Source organism: Mesoplodon bidens (genome assembly GCF_964165515.1).
Source record: "Mesoplodon bidens genome assembly, chromosome: 4".
In the NCBI taxonomy this organism is placed as follows: domain Eukaryota; kingdom Metazoa; phylum Chordata; class Mammalia; order Artiodactyla; family Ziphiidae; genus Mesoplodon; species Mesoplodon bidens.
The window spans coordinates 78,616,033-78,635,952 of record NC_138160.1 but is presented as its reverse complement, the minus strand read 5'-3'; the positions used below and the strand labels follow the sequence as shown (position 1 = coordinate 78,635,952).

Sequence of the window (19,920 nt, the reverse complement as noted above, 5' to 3'; positions counted from 1 at the left end):
TAGATTCTGAGATAGTAGTAAAATCTGTCATTATAAACAGAAAAGATTGATGGACTCAGATTTCCTGTTTAAAAGTGCATATAGGGCTGTTTCTAAGTCCTTTCAGAATTTAATTTTACATTAATTCACTGAGAATTCCTAGCCCTGTATCATCTGTTGGACAACAGGGTAAAAGGCCCAGTACTCAACATAAGCCTACAGAAATCCCAAGCTTGACAGAAGATTGGAAGGTCAACAGCAGTGCGAGCTGAGGCCTGCAGGCCTAGTGTGTGATTCTGAGTGTCTGAGTCGAGACCCCACCTCCTGAAACCTCCCTCATCGCTTCCCCAACCAGCAGAAATCATCCTGGGAAGCTCTGCTCTGCCTGACTGCTCCACAGGCCCAGGCCTCGGGGGGAAACTCTGGTCTTTTGGTCAAACTCTTATGAAGCAGAATTAGCAAAATGAAGGGAAGGTGAAAGAGCCAGAAGAACTATCAAGAAGACAGGGAGGGACATGGGTCTAGAAGTCAAGTTAAACCGATGGAGGAAGGAGCCCTAGAATAGTTGGGTGCTTCAGACCCAAGAGACATGGAATTGTTTAGTGGGTTCTCAAGGCCCAACCAAGACTGACAAAATCAGAACTCTGGGGCTGGGGTCCAGGGTTCTGTTTTTATTTTATTTATTTAAACTTTTTTTAAAATGTGGACCGTCTTTATTGAATTTGTTACAGTATTGCTTCTGTATATGTCTTGGGTTCTTGGCCATGAGGCATGTGGGATCTTGGCTCCCCGACCAGGGATCAAACCCCCTGCACTGGAAGGTGAAATCTTAACCACTGGACCGCCAGGGAAGTCGCGGGTTCTGTTTTTAAAAGCCCTTCAGGTGATCTGATGACAGCTACAGTTTGAGAACAACCGGTTTAATGAATTACTAATGTTCAAGGTATTGAGACCCACCCAATCCTCCTTAAAGAGAACAAAGGCTGTAATTCATGTCATCTTTATATAAGAAAAGGGGTATATTTGTTTCCTTTTGCTACTTTAACAAATGATCATAAACTTAATGGCTTTAAAACAATACAGATTGATTGTCTTATAGTTTTGGGGGTCAGAAGTTCAAAATCAGTCTGACTGGGCTAAAGTCAGGATGTCAACAGGGTTGGTTCCTTCTGTAGGCTCTGAAGGGAGAATTCTAAAACCAAGCAGGACCAAATGGGGCTCCAGGGCATGAAAGTCTTTCTACATCCCCTATTTCCTTTTTGTAGGAAATAGGCTTCATTCAGCCTCTATGACCTTCCCTGAGTTCTAAAGGGCAGCTTCAAACAGTTGCTAATCAGGGAAGTGAGAGAATGCAGAGAGAAGGGAGGAGCAGTCAAGAAACAACAGTGTAGCCTTGGGGCAGGGTCCTGGTTCCCCCTCAAGGGATGTACGTAACAATATCTTTGAGCTCTTCTGCAGAACTAAAACCCCCAACAAATGGAAGATGTTAACTACTCGATGAAGCATTCTTCATTCCAGAAAGAAGGTCACAGTTCAATATCCTGAGAACCACAGATCACGGGACCACCGGATGCCAGATGATCTCTAGATTGAAGGGATGCAGGCCCTGCATGCACCCTGATCCTTATCAGAAATCCCGCCCCTTGACTCTAAGACTCTTCACAACCCTCACCCTCACCACCCGCACCCCCCCACCCCGGTATGGGACACACTGTTTTGAGGCTATTAGCCCGCTATGGCCCCCTTCGCCTGGCAAAGAAATAAAGCTACTCTCTTCTACTTCACCCAGAACTCTCTCTCCGAGATTCAATTTGGTGCCGGTGCACAGAGGCCAGGGTTCAGCATCAGTTCATTGCCTTTTCCAGCTTTAGAGGCAGTCCTTCTCCCTTGATGCATGACCCCTTCCTCTATCTTCAAATGGTAGCGTCTTTAAATCTCTCATCCCCACGTTGCCTCCTCTCCTCTTGCTCCACTGCCTCCCTCTTTTAAGGGCCCTTGGGATCAAAATGGACCCCTCAGGATAATCTTCCCTTATCCAGAGTCTTAACGTAATCATGCCTGCAAAATCCCTTTTGCCATGAAAGGTAACATTCACAGGTTTGGGGGATTAGGATGTGGATATTGGAGGGAGAGCATTATTCTGTTGACCATAGGGAGAAAGATGAGACTATGCATTTTCCTTTGCCTGTATTCCCATAAATAAACACTGTAATGATGCATAAAAAACAAATGAAGGTGATCACCTATGGGAATGTGGCAAATGGGGTGATGGGGGACAGAGATGAGAGCAAAAACTCTCTTCCCAAAGTATACTTTCTGTAGTATTTTGAGCCAGGTAAATATATTACCTATCACAAAATGACAACACTAAAATATAAAAAGAATGAGAAAACTTTTAAATAATGTTTGGCTGTTCTGCTTGAACATGACACATCAGAGACTAAACCACTGGGAACTCTGGAGTAACAGGAGTTATAAGTATTAAGAGAAAAGTGTTTCAGTGGTGATGCAGTTACTAGAGGAATAAGAAACAAGATAAAAGGATGCACCATTTGGCTTGGATGTGAACAAAACAAGGTAAGCACTAAGTCCTGGATGAAGGACTAAGCTCAGCCTTTAAGGAAAAGTTACTGGTTCAGTTTTGGTTAGTTTTGAGTTAAAGAATTCTGCGGACTTTCCAGTCCAAGTCGCCAACAGAGGAAGAGGGGCTGAGATCCCACCTCCTTTTCACTTAATTCTTTAAAATAAGTAATATATTGTGTCTACTAAATTGTATTTTCTTAAACAGGAGTAAATAAGAGAGCTCTTTGCTCTGAACATGTAAGAGAATCTCAGATACTCTCATAATAATCTGATCATTACTGAACATTAAGCTGTGACAGTAGAGCAGGACAATTAAGATTTTGAGAACACAGCCAGCGCGTGCCAGGGGAATTATTTTTTTTTTTATTTTTTATTTTTTGCGGTACGCGGGCCTCTCACTGCCGTGGCCTCTCCCGTGGCGGAGCACAGGCTCTGGACGCGCAGGCTCAGCGGCCATGGCTCACGGGCCCAGCCGCTCCGCGGCACGTGGGATCTTCCCGGACCGGGGCACGAACCCGTGTCCCCTGCATCGGCAGGCGGACTCTCAACCACTGCGCCACCAGGGAAGCCCCAGGGGAATTATTTGTATGCAGTTAAACATTATGTGTAACATTGGAGTTGTTTCCCGTTCATTACGCACAACAGGAACTTTTCTGTCCGCCACAGCCCATCTCACTGCTAACTGTCGTGGTCCGAACGTGGGTTGGAAAAGAATTTCCAGACACAAGGCAGAATGTAAAGAAGATAGAATTTATTAGAGGGAAGGGTCACTGCCAGAACAGCGGGCCAACTTCCTAGTAGTCTGGGAGAGTCGAGCCCGAACGTGTGCTATTGATCAGTTTTTATAGCCAGAAAACAAAAGAATGGTCTGAGGTGTAAATTTTGTTTACTGATTTGTTGAGGCACATATACCTTCCTTCTATAGGGTGGGAGTGGGACAGGCCGGATGCCTTTCCTTATTTGGGACAGGTCCCGGTGCCCAGGTGGGCTCAGGAATTTTGTAACCATCGCAACATGGTGGGGAGGGCGATTAAGAGTCCGGTAGAGGGTGTAACGCTGACACTTTTTCAGGCAGGGTCGTCCTTTGTCCTTGAAGCATCATTGCCCTTGGAGCACCACACTAACCTCCAATGGAGACTACCAGGCAGAAGTGTCCCCAAGGATCATTTTGTACGTGTTCTGCATCCCCTCACTGATCTACCACTCTTCCAGTCTATCTGTTCATCAACTCCCCATTCAGCCAACCACCTGGGTCACAAAGATAAATCAAGACATGATACCTGCCCTCAAGTTATTACCATATAGAGCCCACCAATACGTAAATACCTAAAATGCAATAACTGCCATAAGAAAGGTATGAATAAAGAGCTAAGGAAAGACACATGCAGAAGCAACTAATTCTTCCTGGGAGAGTCATGGAAAGCAAAAGAGATACAATAATATAAGTGGGATTCTACAGCATATGCTGGAGTTTGCAAAGTAGACAGGAAACTGCAAAACAACCCAAGCCATGGGAAGAGCATGAAGTGTGCACGTACACAGACATCTGGATGGACAGTTCTACTTGTCAAGGCAGTAAAGATGGCGCTAGGTTAGGAAAGGCCTTGCTGGCAGTGAGGACTGTGGAGGTTCTTTAATAAGCAATGGGAGTTTTCTAGAAGGGTAATGTTCCCAGGTCAGATTTGTGTTAGGAACAGAATTCCAATGGAACTGTGGAGGCCTTTATGGGTTTAGGAGACTTAACTGACAATTCAGGAAACTTCTAGGGAGGAGTTGTTGTATTATATAGCACACATCCCATCCTCATGTTATGGCTGCCTGATCTCTCTCCCACTCCTACCTGGGCTCCTCCACCCTGGAAAGGTCTAATTTTTAAAAATTGAGATATAATTGACATATAACATTATATTAGTTTCAGGTATACAACATAATGATATTTGCATATACTGCAAAATGATCACCACAAAAAGTCTAGTTAACATCCATTGCCAGACTTGAGGACACGGGGAGGGGGAAGGGTAAGCTGGGACGAAGTGAGAGAGTGGCATGGACATATATACACTACCAAACGTAAAATAGACAGCTAGTGGGAAGCAGCCGCATAGCACAGGGAGATCAGCTCGGTGCTTTGTGACCACCTAGAGGTGTGGGATAGGGAGGGTGGGAGGGAGACACCAGAGGGAGGAGATATGGGGATATATGTATATGTATAACTGATTCACTTTGTTATAAAGCAGAAACTAACACACCACTGTAAAGCAATTATACTCCAATAAAGATGTTAAAAAAAATCCATTGCCATACATAGTTACAAATTTTTTCCTTGTGATGAGAACTTTTAAAATCTATTCTCTTAGCTTCCAAATATACAGTATAGTAATATTAACTATAGTCACCATGCTGTACATTATATCCTCATGACCAATTCTGTAAGTGGAAATTTGCATCTTTTGATCCCCTTCACCGATTTCACACTCCCCCCATCCCTTGCCTTAGAGAACCAATATGTTCTCTAAATCTATGAGCTTAGTTTTTTGGGGAGTTTTAGTTTGTTTAAGATTCCATATATATGAGATCATATGGTATGTGTCTTTCTCTGTCTTTTTTCACTCAGCATAATGTCCTCAAGGTCCATCCATGTTGTCACAAATAGCAAGATTTTATACTGTATGGCCGAATAATATTCCATTGTGTGTGTATATACATATAGCATATTTTCTTTATCCATTCATCCATTGATGGATACTTAGGTTGTTCCCATATCTTGGCTATTGTAAATAATGCTGCAATGAACACAGGAGTACAGATATCTTTTTGAGTTAGTATTTTCATCTTCTTCAGATAAACACCCAGAAGTGGAAATGCTGGATCATATGGTAGTTCTATTTTTAAGTTTTTGAGAAACCTCCATACTGTTTTCCATAGTGGTTGCACCAATTTACCTTTCCACCTACAGCACACAATGGTTCCCTTTTCTCCACATCCTCGCTAACACCTGATATTTCTCGTCTTTTTGATGATAGCCATTCTGACAGGTGGGAGGTGATACCTCACTGTGATTTTGATTTGCATTTCTCTGAAAATTAATGGTCTTGAGAATCTCTTCATGTACCTCTTGGCCATCTGTATGTCTTCTTTGGGAAAATGTCTATTCAGAACCTCTGCATATTTTTATTTGGATTATTTGGGTTTTTTGCTATTGAGTTGTATGAGTTCTTTACATATTTTGGATACGAACACTTTACCAGACATATGACTTGGAAATACTTTCTCCCATTCAGTAGGTTGCCTTTTCATTTTGTTGGAAAGATCCAAATTCTCAACCCTCTATTATGTGAAGTTGCTTCTCCATTTCTCAAAAGTCTTGTCCCCAGCCAACACTAAAGCCTATAAGGGCTCATTTCTAGGCTACATAATTATCAAATCATTTTTCTAAATAATTGCAGTTATTTTTGTTAAGAGAAATTCTGCTACCAGCTGTTAAAGGTAATATAAATTTCTTTATCTCATCACACACATCTACCATATCAACAACATTCTAAATATTTTACGCATAGTGGTTTTCATGAAGCATAATTATGCTTGAGAAATACAAGGCAGAATTCCCAAAGTTACTTCAGCAATTCAACAAGGTGAAAATAACTACATGACACTGTGTTGAACTTGTTTTAAAAAAAGGTTTATTTGTTACAAAAATGTTAAATACTAAAACTAAAAACATATAAGTTCATGTCAGGCTATATTAAAATACACACATACCCTTCTTTGCAAAATTATTAAAGATTGAATTAAACAGATGCCTTAAATTAAATAAAATACTCTTGAGGATGTTTTTTGTCTAATTAGCTATATCAGTGTCGTGTAGTTTTTAAAACTACAGTTGAAAAGTTCAGCTGTCTTGGAAGTCAAATTTATCCAATTCTTCAGTTTTCTGCTTCTGCTCAATATGAAGCCACCATGCTGGCTTATTAGAAAGGGTGAATTTCAGCTATGTTACTGAACCTTCTATATTATATGCCTACTCTCTACAATATGAACACAGAGTAGTCAGAAGTATACAAGGGTTATATAAGGTGAAAACCTGGCCCAGAAAGAAAAGGCCTTAGTTCTACCATACAGTATCTTCTCTAATTAAAATGATTGGTAAATATATTGAAGCAGAGATCAGCACAAAGCATACATTCATCTAGAAATAATCTTTCAATTAGAAAAACTCAGAAAGAGCACTCATTTCTCTAAGATAGTCTGTAAGGTTTTTTCTAAAAAAAAAAATTCTTATTATTTTAAATTGAGTTAATTCAAAGGTATTGAAGAGTCTAGTCTAATTTGATTACTGTTCTGACTAGCCCAGGAGAGCTGTGACATCGGGGTGTTTGAGTTACTCACAGGTGGCAAACAACTTTCATAAGAAAGACGACATGCGCAGCACCAGCAGAGCACCAGCTCCCAAACCCAACTTCCACTTTTGTCCAACAACCTAGAAACTATCTATGGTCTACTGAAATGTTAAATAGTATTTTCAAGAAAATATTTTGCCTTAGAACTTATATTTTTTAATTTCCTAGATTAAAAGTTAAGACTGACTTAGAATTTTAAGTGCTGTAATTAATGCAGGGGTAAGAAAATGCTTATGAAAAGCAAAAGGCTATCACTGCATTTTAAAAGGCCTTAAATGTGAATGAATTTCTAAAAATCTACTACAGTATCTATTCTTTCCAATGCTAATCTTTGTCAAGTGGCATTTGTCAATAGTTGATTAGCTCAAGTGAGCTAAATACAAAAAATTAAAAATGCATTCCAGTAATATTTATCAACACGATCCAATTAAAATCAGGTTTCTTGTAAGATATTTGTAGGGGATTTTTACTGTTTTACTCTGACAGTGTTGGTATACATCCAGGGACTAACTGTATAGTATTGTGTCTATACTATGGTATAAAACTGTTTAATCAAACCTTTGAACAGTTGGAAAAACTATGTGTATTCTAAAGTCACTGGAAATTAAAAGAAAAATATATTCCAATACCGAATTACAGATGAAAACGATGCTAACAACAAACAGTAATCTGGTTTTCCATCTCTCAGCTTGTGAGCTTCTGATGTAACTGTTTCTGTTGACATGTGATACGAGAAACTATAATTTTGTCCTCTATCTTAGTACCATTTTCTCTACATGTAACAAGTCTTGATTTATATCCTTTCTCTGAACTTATTAGATAATCTTGAAGGACAAGATTCATGCTATACCTCATCAAATACCCTTTCAGTCCTCAGAAAGAATTCACACAATTCAAGCCACTGACATCCTAATCTTAGTAAATATACTGAAAGAAGAAAAACTCTTGAGCCTTTGACTGCAAATTCTCTAGAAAGCGTCTTTTCCTATGAGCATTTTTATAAGTGCATATTAAAGTCACACTGGTCAGTCACTTTTACCAACGTCCTGGTCTTAGAGAATGATCAAGAAAGTATTCATCCGTGTAGTGCCAGAATTGTGAGTGTTACAAAGTGAAACCAACATGATGCATTTCTCTCTTGCCAGCGGAGGTGGCAGAGGAGCGAGGCCATGGGAGGTACAGACTTTCCCATGGGGGGAACCCCATGTGATCTCTTCCCTCAGCAAGCTTCCTTCTCTTTCCTTGACATCAGTGCCTCTTTTCTGCTTTCAGAGATAATAATGTTTGAGCAAGAAAACATACCCTGCTAGGAGATATGCATAATCTGGGGGCCCAGTACAGAGTGAAAATGCAGGGCCCTTCTTCAAACGTTATTCCAAATTTTAAGATGGCGATCGCAGGGCACTGAACCAAGCATGGGGCCCTTCTAAGCAGGGGGCCTTGTGTAAGCACACAGGTTACATGGCCACAAAGCCAGTCCTCTATAGATTTCTTACCTAATCAGAATCCCAGGGGAGAGACAAGGTGGCTCAGCTGGATTGTTCAGATAAAAACCAGATTTTTTTTCCCATTATGGTTCAAACACCGTCATTGATTTGGAATGAAGTGGCATTTCACTTTCAAAATCCTAGGCAAATTTCTATTCCTAAGATCTCAGCCTGATCAGTCTTCTCCTAGATTTCTCACTATAGAAACAGTCATACTGGGTCTTTAAAAGGCCCTTATTTTAATAGAGCAATTAATCAGATATGATGAAATTTCTGTATTAATCCTACATGATTTTTTAAAAATTTAAACATGTCTTAAATGGAAGGGGTATTAATATCACTAAACCAATAGGGCATCTTAAAGGGAAAAATAGCTGTACACAGCCTTATATACTCGGGTGAACTCTTAATTTTAGCCTATGGTATATTTTGTTCCCTTTTAAGATCATAATAGTAGTTTGTTTCAATAAGAACTAATAAACACATTAAGCTATATGATTTTTTTTTTTAACTCCCATACTGGTTGCAGTCACAAGAATTTTCCTAGAACCCAGAAGTACCCCATTCTTCATAATAACAAGAAAAAGTGCGTGTATATAAAAACTCCAGGGTTACATTACTAAGCAACGACACTTCCGGGAGTGAATATACTTCCTGTATTCCGCAAGCTGCTTCAAGTACATATTTGATGGCCATCTGTGCTTTTCAACAAAACTGCGTTCTTCCACTAAAAGTTTCAGAAAAAGAATATTAATTGAATATATTTTATTTGGGATCAAGTTTCGATATTAACTATTGGTTTCCTACGTAATAGGTGAGATCCAAGCTCTGCTGTATACTTCCTCCCCTCCCCTCAGTCAGTCATCAGTATTTATGTTATTCTGTGATTCACAATTATATACTGTTTTAGTTTTTTTCCTTTAATTAGTTTTCTTTGTAGCTAACTCAACCTTCCAAACTCTTGAAGTCCTCTCAATTCTGTTTTCCACGGGGCCACAGTTATCAGAGGATCTAGCCATTCCTATGGGGGTGGTGGTGGTGCTGCCCTGGAGATCCCTCTCTTCAGAGCCCTGTACCCTCTTGCCTTCTATGCCTGCTTCATGCTTTTGCATTGGATCCCTCCACTCCTGGACTCCAGATTCTTCACTCTGTTTTCTCTAGTTTGGTGAAGCACGACTTTTATTAGCTTCCTGAAGCGGAGTATGCATAAGAAGTATTTTTGAGACCTTGCTTGTGATGAAACGTCTTTAATCTGTCCTTACACCCAATAGATCATTTGGTTTGGTATGGAATTCTGGGTTGAAAATTTTCCCTCAGTATGTTGAAGACAGTACTCCACTGCTTTCTAGTTCCCAAGGCTGTTAAGAACTCTACTACCATTCAGATTCATGGTCGCTGATAAGTGATCTGTGGGGTTTTTTTATTCTGTAAACATTTAGATTTTTCTATTTATAGTCGGTGTTCCTACATGTCCCAGTGATAGACCTTGTTATTCATTAAGCTGAGCACTTAGCAGAGCCTTTTAATCTGTTGACTCAGTTCCTCGGTACTGGGATAACTTCTTTATTATTTCTTTGATAATTTCCTCCTCAGCACTGTTTTTCTTTTTTCTTCCTGTATTAACTTCTATTACTGAGATACTTCACCTCCTGCACTGAGCCTCCAACTTTTTTAAAAAACCTTTCTCTGTCTCTTCATCCTTTTTGTCCTACTTTCCAGATTTCCTTACCTTTATCTTTCTACTCTTTTATTTATTTAGTTGTTTGGTTTTTTTGTTATGGTTCCATTTTTGCTATCCTAATTTTCAAGAGCAACTTCTTGTTATTTTATGTTTTTTTAAAATTATGGTAAAATACACATAATATAAAATTCACCATCTTAACTATTTTCTTTTGTTTTTCCGTCTTAACTTTTTTTTTAATCTTAACTTTTTTTTTTTTTTTTTTTTGCTGTACGCGGGCCTCTCACTGCTGTGGCCTCTCCCGTTGCGGAGCACAGGCTCCGGACACACAGGCTCCGCGGCCATGGCTCGCGGGCCCAGCCGCTGCGCGGCATGTGGGATCCTCCGGGATAGGGGCACGAACCCGTGTCCCCTGCATCGGCAGGCGGACTCCCAACCACTGCGCCACCAGGGAAGCCCAATCTTAACTATTTTTAAGTGTATAGTTCAGTAGTGTTAAGTACATTCACATTGTTGTCAACCAATCTCCAGAACTCTTTTCATCCTGCAAAACTAAAACTCTATACCCGTCAAACAACTCCATTTCCGCTTCCCCCAAGTCCCATCAACCACCATTCTATAAACTGTCTCTATGAATATTGTTTCTTTTTTATAACATTCTATCCCTGTTTTATGAATGTATATCTCTTATTCTTTGAGGATATTAATTATAGGGTTTTTTTTAAGGTTTTCTTCTACTCTTTGTTCTTGTAAGTTCCTTCTCTTCTGTTTTTATTCATTTTGTTTTGTTTTTGGTATTCATCTTGCACATTGGACACTGCCTCAAATATCTGTTGACCCTCAGTTGGCCTCTTTATATTTAAGAGTGAGATGCTAGAAAGCTGTTTGGAAATCTTTTGGGCATGGGCAGGACTTGCTGACTGGTGGAATACACTGTAGCACAACTGAACAGACATCCACTGGGTTAACTGAGAGAATTCTCAAATGACTGTACCTACAGTTTTTTATGTGAGGTCAGGGAAGGATGCTTCAATTTCATGCCCAGAGTATGAGTGTCAAAGTGGTAGCCAAGGTGGGAGTCAAATACCCGGCTGCCAGAATTCCAGAACCTGGATATGGGAAGAAGGCTGGAGGGTTACTATATAATGTGACACTTTCACATGATCTCTATGTTTTCAGTCCAGCTCCTTGCCCCAATCTCAGCTATACTCTGAGTTCATGATTCTATAACTTTTTTGGTTTAACTTATCCAGGAATAAACCTCCAAACTCCTGTGATGATGAGGGAGAAGCACTTGCCTGCCTGGGTGGGATGGAGTGGAGCAAAAGCATTCAATGAATCCTATGGCTTTCAGCCCCAAGCCTCATCCTGCTTTCTGAAATACCAGGTACCTCAAATTTCTAAGGCTTTACAGTATTCTGCTGGGTGAATCAGTTTGTTTCTCATCAGTATTCCCTTCTGTGAGCACTTAGGTTTGCTTCTGCTAAGTCAGTTTCCACTTCTCCATCTACTGTTTGACCCCGTCTATTATAATTTGTATTAACAAGGTCTTGATCCAGGCTGCAGGGCCTGGATCAGAAGAAACAACCTAGCTGCCCAGGGAAATTAGTTGTAGGTTTCATTAGGGAGCAAAGGTGACATAAGGCTGCTCCCTCAGTTAAGATTAAAAAACCAAAGGCAAAAAAACAGAGGAAACTTGTCAGAGATGAGCTCTGGTAGCCAGCAAAAATCAAAACGAGACAAAAAACTCCATAATATATAATATATAACATAATATTGAGATAAATTAAACTGTGATAATAATGAATCCATAAATGCCAAGGGTAACATATTCCTGTGCATTGCTGTTTGTTTTCATATAAAAGTCCAGTATATAAAATATGCCTAGTATTTAATGAACTATTTCACCGAGTTCCGATGTATCGGTGTCAGCATTAACCTGAGATCTTTTCCAGTCTCACTTTTAAATTTCTAAACACCTCTAAAGAAGAAAAATCCCCAGTTAAGGGAAAACATTTCATAGAATTCCAATAATAATTTGATGATTTTTGAAGTTGGAAATGAGCAATTCTTTAAGGAAGCTGTAAAGAGACTGTAACAAGAACCCTTTTCAATTTCAAGTGACCATGTGAGGTAGGCCAAGAGTCAGGCAACGGGGAGGAGAGGAGACTATGGCGCCATGGAGAGGACACGCGCCTTTAAATGAGTAGCCACCGCTCAGTTCCAGGTTGTTGCCATGTGGGAAGATGCGCCCAGAGAAGCCAGATCTTCCAACTTTGTCAAAAGAAGCCAGAAATTTGGTTTTTCAAATGTGACATGCTATAATTTTTAATACTGACACTAAAAAAAGTATAATACCATGTGGTCCAAATAAAATCCCTTAGCAAGTTACATTCAACCCATAGACTGCCAGTTTATGACTGCTGATACAGACTATCAAATTCTCCCTTACCCACAGGGGCTTTCTTTTTCTCTGCCCAAAAGGACACATAACAGCAGGTCCTGGACATGAACAAGCACTGCTAAATCAGAGCACTCAGGATACTGTTTTAATTCCCATCAAAGGAACATAAGACAATCACTGACACAGCCTCATTTTCTTACCCTGCCTTCTCAACTTACACCCTGGAGTCCTGCTTCTCACTGTGCCAGATGGTCATAACATACTTTATAGGCAATTGTATAAGTATCAGAATAAAATAAAGATTAATAACTCAAAGGATTTAGAGAGCATCCTTCCCCCAAGGTTGTAATAGTACTCTATGTGTATCACATATCTACACAAAATAGTAAGTAGAAAATCATCTGACTCGTCTTTTACAAATGAAGGTGACCTCAGGTGGCATAATAAAGGGGGTCCTAAAATCAAAATGTTCATTTATTTCATTTTTAATTGCCTCCTTAAAGAATAACTGTGTAAGAATGCCCCTTCTAACTAACAGCAAGGGGAAGTATGCCTTATGTTTATGAATGAACTTTGTTTCTTGCACAAAGTAAATGGTTAGTAAATATCTATTGTCCTGCTATGATTTATTATGTTACTCTTCTGCACTAATAGTTAAACTCTATGTAAACAGCCTCCCAATAGGCATACAATGTTTGTTGACTGGCTGAATACATCTGCCCAAAACTGTCTGTTTCTTGGTTTCCTTAAATATGCAATGAGCAGCTGAATGAAACCAGAGATGCTCACCTCTTCTAGCAGCAGATTCTCTTTTACAAGCAAAATTTTACATAGAATTCTAAGATCTCAGCAGATCAAAGTGGGACCACTCTGGATGAAGGTGGGAGGGAGGAGTCCAAGAATAGCAAGCGCTAGCCTCTCCTCACCTCTCCCTCTTCTGCGCCACCCACCTCGCTCTCTGCCCCCACCTCACAAGAACTGCGGGCATCATCGCCAAGGAGGTTTCTCCACTTAGAGTTTGAAACTACTTGACTAGGAGATCTTTAAATTCCTTCTCCCTTTATCTTGATTATTCCTTGGGTCTATTCTAGGCAATAACATAAGCAAACCATTGTATCTAAACTGTCTACTTTGATGACTATTCTATTTTCATTTTCTTTCATCTTATGCAGCACTCAGAAGCTCACCCTTTGATTAGTTTTAATCTTTATAATTTACCTTAAAAAATCACATTAAGTATACTCTCTGCTCAGTAAATTTTGCACCACTCTTTGATCAATAAAAAATTGTTATTGTCGAATGATATAATGGAGTCCTGTAGAGACAGGAGATACCAGTACAACAGAACTATATACTAGGGATAATTTTTTCTTTTTAAGAAGAAAATTTAAAAAGCTGTACTATTTAAATTTTGCTTCTGACTTACGTGGTTAAAACCAAATCTCATTTATCACAACCAAATGTCATGTGAGGCCCCCTTCTCTCTCTGCTTCAGAAAAAAATGCATTTAAAAATGGATGGGAGCTATGAAACAATCATTAGGAAACTTCTCGTGTAACACAGGTCAAGCTTCTTATGAAACACCCGTTACTATAAGTGTCCTCAATTACCACACTGCATACTTAAAAGGAATGTCTTGCACTGACTTTTTATTTTTAAAAACTACTATTCCTACAAATTATGTCCCAAATCTAAGAACAAAGAACGTAAAGGTTTTTCGTTCCAAAAACATTAATTAGCAATCTACCTGAAAGATCCTGAAATTCAGGCTTCTGACTGAAGATGAGGTAGTTAGTGGCAATGAAATGAAGCAGCCAGGTTGAGAGGCAATCAGAGTGGTGAAACTGCAAGAAAAATGGAAAGTGAAACAATATTGTACATAATGACCATCAACAAGATGATGAGATCGAGAGAATGGTCCAGGAGAACTCATGGAGGGCCCAATTCCACGTTTGATGTGTCTGTATATGATTCAGCCTTCAGTCTACTCTGACAGCAGAAAGGAAAAGGGAGCATTATTAACAAATAATAATAAAATCACATCAATGAAGAAACCAAATCAAATGAAGAACAAGCTACGGCTGCTATGGTGGCTGAATGTCTTTAAGCAGATGCATGGTTCCATCTGTGGGTAACAAAGACTACTAGAGGTTCCTGAGGACTTTCATTTAAGCTTTTCATCTAAGGTCATAGCCTTCACTAACTGCACTTATATCTGTGTAGCAGAGAGAAGATTATGGTTAGCAAAGGTATACATCTGGCCATATCTCAACAAATTCACCTGCAGAGAAAACCAAAGAATATTTTGAGGAGGAAATGTCATCAATCTAAGGATATGGGTTTCCACATGTAATTATTTCTATGAGAAGGTTATGTCTGAATAATTGCTTTTAACTGGGATGTACTGTTACACTGAGCAGGATTTCCAGCACATTTATCATCCATCCTGAATTCCAATAGCTAATGGAAGGGAAACTCAGAAACTTGGCCATGACATCATTACCTTGGTGCCAACCCAGTGACACTCACAAATCCATCTAACCACACAATTCAGATTACAGTAGTATGCTGCCAGGCAACTTAGGAACATGAGTATAGTTCTTTTATTATTACTGTGGTAAAATATACATAACATAAAACTTAACCATTTTAACCATCTTACGTGTACAGTTAAACAATAACTCCCCTTTCCTCCTACTCCCAGGCTCTGGTAACCACTATTCTATTTTCTATGAATTTGGCTATTCCAGGTACCTCATATAAGTTATACAAGTTATACAAAATTATACAATGTTTGTCCTTTTTCTGACTGGTTTATTTTACTTAGCGTAAGGTTCATTCATGCTGCAGCACGCATTAAAATTCCATTCCTTTTTAAGGTTGAGTAATATTCCATTGTATGTATATACCACAGTTTGTTTATTCATTCATCTGTTGGTGGACATTTAGGTTGTTTCCACCTTTAGGCTAAATATAGCTCTTGTAAGGACACTCAAAAATAGTATATAAGCAATAAGTAATGCTAAATTGAAAACAGATTTGTAATCTCAAATCTTAAGAATGAAACTCAAGTATCACTCTTTTTAAAAGTTATAATGTATGAATATTTTACATATAAATTCACAGGTCCCTCTGATTTTAATTATACAAACTCAATTTTTGAATTGTAAGAGACGTCATGGTTCATCTAATACCACATCACATATTAACAATCTTCCTTCACTTAATGTTTTAGCAGATGAATATGAGTGATCTCAAGGGAATAGAGCAAGAATGTGGAGCTATTTTAACAGAAGCCACCAGCACTACTAGATGGTTAACCCAGAGGAGAAAACCTACCAACAGACGTTCAGAACACTGCCTAAGGGCTGTGACTTCGAAAGAGAGGGAGACCACAGAAATGAATAGCTGGCTATAAAAACATGGTTCAAATGCAGAATTTTATTTGTGAATAAGATTTAAGATTTCATAATTGTGGGCTCTTGGCAAGAGACGGAATGCATCCCACTGGAAAAACTACATTTTTGGAAGAATATGTGCTGACTTGAGAAGACAGTTTAAACTGAAATAAACAACAGAATTTTAAAAAGAAATTTAAAAAATACCATAAACCAAATGCTACAGCATTTAACAGCCCTGTGAAGAATAATAATGGTGGAAAAAGTACCCCAAAACTCACAAGGAAAAGGTCAGAAACAAAACTGGTGGCCTGAAGAAGCCAAATATTAAATGCACAGATTATAAGCAAGAATTTGAGTTTAAAACTTTAATATGAGAGTAAACAGGACTTCATAGGAATCACCAAAGTTTGCCAAGATAAGGTTTAAAGGGGAGGAAGAATAAGGAAATCTCTACCTCGATCCAAAGGAACTGATCCGATTAAGGGAAAAAAGCCTCTGTTGTGTGTTAAGATTTCAACGTGATGGAAACATATGAACCTGAAGGTAGAATCATGGTAAAGAACTGAGAGAGGTTAAAGGAGAGTTCCAGCTCATCTGTATCAAAACTGCTTATTTGTATCAAAAGTATGAATGATGCTTTCCTGATACACAATACAAAACTGGCAGAGATGACAGAGGGATTGGAAATTTCAATTATTCAGAGAGCTACTGGAAATCTAATTCTGCCAAAAGACAATTTCACCTCCTACAAGTCAGAGAAGCTATGAGGGAAAGGTTAACTAAAGTTTGACCAACAGATGAACTGGCTGGCGAAGTTGAACCTCAACCTAAGAACTTCAAACAGGAAGAAAACTATCCTGTTTCTGTGATTCGTAATTGGCAAATTAGGGACCACCAGGAATAGACTAAAGGAAAACCAGTAAAGGTAGGCTTAATCTTAGCAAACAGAAAAGTCTTCAGAAACAAATAGTAAAATTCAAGAAAAGTTGGTATCTTAGACTTTTAAAATTCAAAGGGAAAAAGAAGGATAATCACATAGTCAAAAACCACACATTCAGGGAATACAGGTCAGAAGAATTTCTGACAAAACAATCATAAATGATGCTAATGAGGAACTGTGTGTGCATGTGTGCGTGTGTGTGTGTTTGGGGGGGGCACTTAAAGAAATCAGTGCAACCAAGTAGGAAGTTCTCTTATACGTGAACTATGTAAAAGGATACTACAAGATAAGGAAAGAAAAGCCTGTGCCCATTTTTTAAAAGTATGACAGACTTGTTAGAATGTATGAAAATGATACATCAAAAATGCAGGAGGGACTTCCCTGGTGGTGCCATGGTTAAGAATCCACCTGCCAATGCAGGGGACATGGGTTCAATCCCTGGTCCAGGAAGATTCCACATGCCATGGAGCAAGCCTGTGCATGACAACTACTAAGCCTATGCTCTAGAGCCCACGAGCCACAACTACTGAAGCCCGCGTGCTGCAACTACTGAGCCCATGTGCTGCAACTACTGAAGCCCACACGCCTAGAGCCCATGCTCCACAAGAGAAGCCTGCATACTGCAACAAAGACCCAACGCGGCCAAAAAAAAAAAAAAAAAAAAAAAAGAAGGTTGTAAAAATGCGAGAAAAAATAAAAAGAATTTTTAAATCTAGAGAATAGCTATTAATCCCAAGCTCAATGTAATTATATTACAAAGAGAGATTAAGGTTACTCATTTTTAAAAAAATTTTTCCCTAATATTCAATACATATGATCTGAAGATTTGATTATGAGAGAAATGAACTCCAAAATAGTTATGGAGATAATAAGAGAAGACCTAGGTGCTTTAAATGAATTCCCTTACATTCTGAGCAACAGACATATTGATTAATAAATTCATCTCAGCGTGGAGGCAAGCTTTTAGCTGTCACAGAGTCAGTCCTTTGCCCCATTATGTGGCTCTATTTTAGCAACTTGGGTGAAGACAAATTGGTCATATTTTCCTAATTCTGGATGTCAAAGTTCATAGGGACAGTCAGTATGTTGTACGCCAGATAATATTTTACAAAGTCCTGATCGTCTGTAACAATGGATCAAATATATTCCTATGAAAAAGACTTAGAAGGTTCAGCTTAATGCAAGTTCAGTACCCATCACTGTGCCATGACTGCTGCAACCCTACAACTGTCTTAGGGCAGGCGATGGAATGGTAGGGTAACTCCTCGTACAATGAGACATTTCAACAAAAGGTGTTTGAAAGAATTGACGAAGTACACCAATACCTCCTACAAACAACCAGAACTTTAAAACATGCTCGTGAAGTGAATGAATGAACGAATGAATGAACGAATGAACAAATAAATGAGTTCTGCGTAACCATCTCTATCAGTATGTACGGACCAATCCTGTCATTTTCCATTCAGGAACCCTAAGATGTGATCATTTGAGGGAAATTCAATGTAAATTCTGTTTTCTATAATGCCTATACAAAATAATACAGCACCACACTCAACTGACGCTAATAAGGGCCACCATTCAGTTGAAAAAATTCTGTATTGGTAAATCCTACCTCCTTAGAAAGGGATCTGCTCAAAAACACTATGCTTCAAAATTATCTAGCTGCAGAAATTGTTGTGAGGGCACATTTACTTCATTTAGCCAAATTTCCAAAGTAAGACAAGCACTAATATATCTCTTAATGAACAGAAAAAATGAGTGAAGTAATATAATTTTTGTAATATTTTTTTAAAAATCAAACAACCAGATACATAGGGCCAATTACCTTGGCTTTTTTGAGCAGGTCGACTATATCGAGGTTCATAGATGCCAGTTCCCGGCTTGGCATGCTTTGCAGCTGTGTAATGATGAACAGCTCACAGATGTGCTGCAGCCTGGACACTTGGTACATCTCTGCACAGATCAGGAGACACATAGCCTGGAAAATGCCAGCTGATGCAAGAAAGGAAATAAGAGAAAATGGACCATAAAACCATTTCTTTTATGACCTAAAAACAAAACAACAACAAAAAAACAAAAAACAAAAAATGCTGACTATATCATTCAATGTAGAATAGAATGCCTAAAAAGCCTTGAAGGGGTAAGTCAGCAATCTAAACTATTACTCCATTTTAAAAGGAATTCATTCAAGCCTTCACACACAGAAGTGAATCTGTTGCTGCTGTTTTTAATTCTCCAGAGAAAGAGATTCTACAATTGCCCTTAATAATCAACTCCAGGGCTACTGGGTAATTCTGTCTGCTAGCTATACTAAATCCTTGCAATTTTTCTTCTTCTGGCTTTAGTCCCCAGGTTTGTTTTGTTTTTATTGTGGTAAAATAAACGTAACATAAAATTTACCATGAATCGTTTTTTGTCTTTTTTTGTTTTTGTTTTTTTAATTTATTTTTTGGCTGCATCAGGTCTTTGTTGCAGCATGCGGGATCTTTTGTTGTGGCGCGCAGGCTTCTCTCTAGTGGTAGCGTGTGGGTTCTCTCTCTCTAGTTGTGGCGCACAGGCTCCAGGGCACGTGGGCCCTGTAGTTTGCGGCACGCAGGCTCTCTAGTTGAGCCCGGGGTTTAGCTGCCCAGTGGCATGTGGGATCTTAGTTCCCCGATCAGGGATCCAAGCTTCGTCCCTTGCATTGGAAGGTGGATTCTTTACCAGTGGACCACGAGGGAAGTCCCTAGCATTAAGCAGTTTTAAGTGTAAAGTTTAGTGGCATTTAAGTACATTCACGTTGTTGTGTAACCATCACCACTACCTTCTGCAAAACTTTTTTCTTCTTCCCCAACTGAAACTCTGCACTCATTAAGCACTAACTCCCCACTTCCCCTTTCCCTCAACCCTTGGCAGTCACCAAGGTTTTTTTGTTTGTTTTTTTAACACTTCTCTGTAATTCTTTCTTGTCCCTCTTTTAACTCCTTACATTCTTTGTAGCTAGGAACCAAGAAGAGTGTGTATGATAACTATTTATCATAATAGATTATTTTTCTTTCTGCAGTTTTC

General features: G+C 39.1%; 2 protein-coding genes across 3 annotated transcripts in view; both read right to left on the bottom strand.

Annotated features, from left to right (window-relative positions):
* The window catches only part of LOC308615944 (uncharacterized protein), a 325,426-nt gene that overhangs the window by 168,405 nt on the left and 137,101 nt on the right, over positions 1 to 19,920 (bottom strand). The window lies entirely within an intron of this gene.
* Positions 6,226 to 19,920, bottom strand: part of RHOBTB3 (Rho related BTB domain containing 3) — a 56,912-nt gene continuing 43,217 nt past the window's right edge. For both annotated transcript variants that reach the window (XM_081233739.1, XM_081233740.1), the window contains exons 10-12: positions 18,698 to 18,864; positions 14,279 to 14,375; positions 6,226 to 9,173 (exon numbers count right to left, since the gene is read on the bottom strand). In XM_081233739.1, the coding sequence (XP_081089865.1) occupies positions 9,058 to 9,173; positions 14,279 to 14,375; positions 18,698 to 18,864 (380 nt within the window). In that variant the 3' untranslated portion in view covers positions 6,226 to 9,057. The remainder of the gene's footprint in view (positions 9,174 to 14,278; positions 14,376 to 18,697; positions 18,865 to 19,920) is intronic.